The sequence below is a fragment of the Cervus elaphus genome, chromosome 11 (genome assembly GCF_910594005.1).
Source record: "Cervus elaphus chromosome 11, mCerEla1.1, whole genome shotgun sequence".
Lineage (NCBI taxonomy): Eukaryota > Metazoa > Chordata > Mammalia > Artiodactyla > Cervidae > Cervus > Cervus elaphus.
In genome coordinates, this window is record NC_057825.1 from 102,517,789 (window position 1) to 102,520,049 (window position 2,261).

Here is a 2,261-nt window from a genome sequence, read left to right on the forward strand (position 1 = left end):
CTAGTCCCCCTTAGGTTTATAGTCTGGTTGCTGTTGTTTAGTTGCCAAGTTATGTCTGACTCTTTTGGGACCCCATGAACTGTAGCCGGCCAGGCTCCTCTGTCCATGGGATTTCCCAGGCAAAATTACTACAGGGGGTTGCCATTTCTTTCTCCAGGCAATCTTCCTGACCCTGGGACTGAACCCGGGTCTCCTGAATTGCAGGTGGATTTTTTACTGTTGAGTCACCAGAGAAGCCCTTACATTCTGGGGAAGAGTCATACTCTTACCCATGGAAAATGGCAATTCACAAAGTATTTATGCATCATCTAGTATCATCTAGTAAGTTTCAGGCACTGCAGACACTATTCCAGGCACTGAGATAAGTGAGGAAACACCCTTGAATAGTATGTGTGTTCTGAAAGGGACCAGACAGAAGGTGTCACCAAGGACTTATAATCACTTCCCAAAATATCTAGTTTATGACAGATATTTATTGATATTGTCTTCCTTTCCACTGCTGGAGCCAAAGTTTCAAATGTAAATACCCACGAAAGAGAAAATAACTCTTACTTGTGGGCAGCACTTCTCAGCTTACAAGATACATCCGGGAATTATAATTTGTAAGATGATAGACATAGAGGAGGGCTGGAGTCATGGAGCACTGAGATGACTTAGAGTAGCACATGGAGTTGGATCCAGAATGAGAATCCAGGTCTCATGTAGAGAGCCCAGTGTTTTCTCAGTAAACTGCACATCAGATCTTGCCCCTATAGATGTTTTACAGTTGACAGGGGACAGGTGTCTGAAGCTAAAAAGCCGTCCTGTAAGAAGTAGGAAGACTTGAAAGAAGTACTGGGACAAAAGTGCCAAGGACACGCTCCACTGTTAAAAATGACTGCACTATTTTTGTTCTTAGAAATTCAGACCACAATCCTTTCATGATTAAAAGGTATCACTCTTTTTTCCGTTGTAGGTAATTAGGGGCCCAGGAAAGACGGTTATTTCCTAAATGGACGTCCTTACACTGCCCAATAATGTGACTGAATTTGTTCTCCTGGGACTCACGCAGAATCCACACTTACAGAAAATACTCTTCATTGTCTTTCTGTTCATTTTCTTATTCACTGTGCTGGCCAACTTGCTGATTGTCATCACCATCTCCCTCAGCCCCACGCTTTCTGCTCCCATGTACTTCTTTCTCACTCACTTGTCCTTCTTAGATGCCTTCTTCACCTGTGTGAGCACACCCAAATTGACCATTGACCTGCTGCACCAGAGGAGAACCATCTCCCGGGGTGGCTGCCTGACTCAGCTCTTTGTGGAGCACTTCCTGGGAGCATCAGAGATCATCCTTCTCATCGCCATGGCCTATGACCGCTATGCGGCTATTTGCAAACCTCTGCACTACACAACCATCATGCGAAAAGGGCTCTGCCAGCTCCTGGTGGTGGTATCCTGGATCGGGGGGATCCTACATGCCACTGTGCAGATTCTCTTTATGGTCGACTTGACCTTTTGTGGTCCCAATGTCATTGACCACTTCATGTGTGATTTCTTCTCCCTGATGGAACTCGCCTGCAGTGACACCTACCAACCCGGAATGGTGGTGGCAACTAACAGTGGGGGCAGGTGCGTGCTTATTTTCTCCATGTTATTGGTCTCTTACATAGTCATCCTGAGCTCCCTGAAATCCCACGGCTCTGAAGGCAGGCGCAAAGCGCTCTCTACGTGTGGCTCCCACTTTACAGTAGTGGTATGCTTTTTTGTCCCTTGTATATTAACTCACTTGCGCCCTGTAGCCACTTACCGTACAGACAAGTGGGTGGCTGTGTTCTTTGCAATCTTTACTCCCATGCTAAATCCTATTATTTATACAGTGAGAAATGCAGAGGTTAAAAATGCCATGAGGAGTTTGTTGAAGAAGAGAATAACTTAGAGTAGTCATGAGCCAATTAAGTGATCATTTGTGTACCTAGGGAGGATTGTGCCCGTTGTAAATTGTGAAATAACACTAAGAATTTGCCAACCACTGGCAGAAAATAAATGTCTAGAATCTAGTACTTATTGATGATTTAATGACTAGGTATATTTTAGGCATATTCATACATGTTATTGCACTTTACCAAGGCTTCAATGTTCGTGTTCATAGATTCAGACTAGACAATGGGAAGAACAAGCATAAGCCCCTGCTTTGGTGACTGTAGAATAAGTTTTTTCTCCAGAGTCTTACTGCTGCTTTAGTAAATTCTTCATATATGTTACTTGGATGAAATTGGCTT

At 44.0% G+C, this 2,261-nt stretch overlaps 1 protein-coding gene across 1 annotated transcript; it reads left to right on the top strand.

Moving 5' to 3' along the window:
- The first annotated feature begins 991 nt into the window (after positions 1 to 991).
- LOC122702511 (olfactory receptor 140-like) lies at positions 992 to 1,918 on the top strand. Its single transcript, XM_043916115.1, has one exon. The coding sequence runs from the start codon at positions 992 to 994 to the stop codon at positions 1,916 to 1,918; it is 927 nt and encodes a 308-aa protein (XP_043772050.1).
- Positions 1,919 to 2,261: the final 343 nt, after the last annotated feature.

Bases quoted from the DNA above. Each gene is read 5' to 3' on its own strand.
- LOC122702511 (XM_043916115.1), top strand. From the start codon at position 992: ATGGACGTCCTTACACTGCCCAATAATGTGACTGAATTTGTTCTCCTG.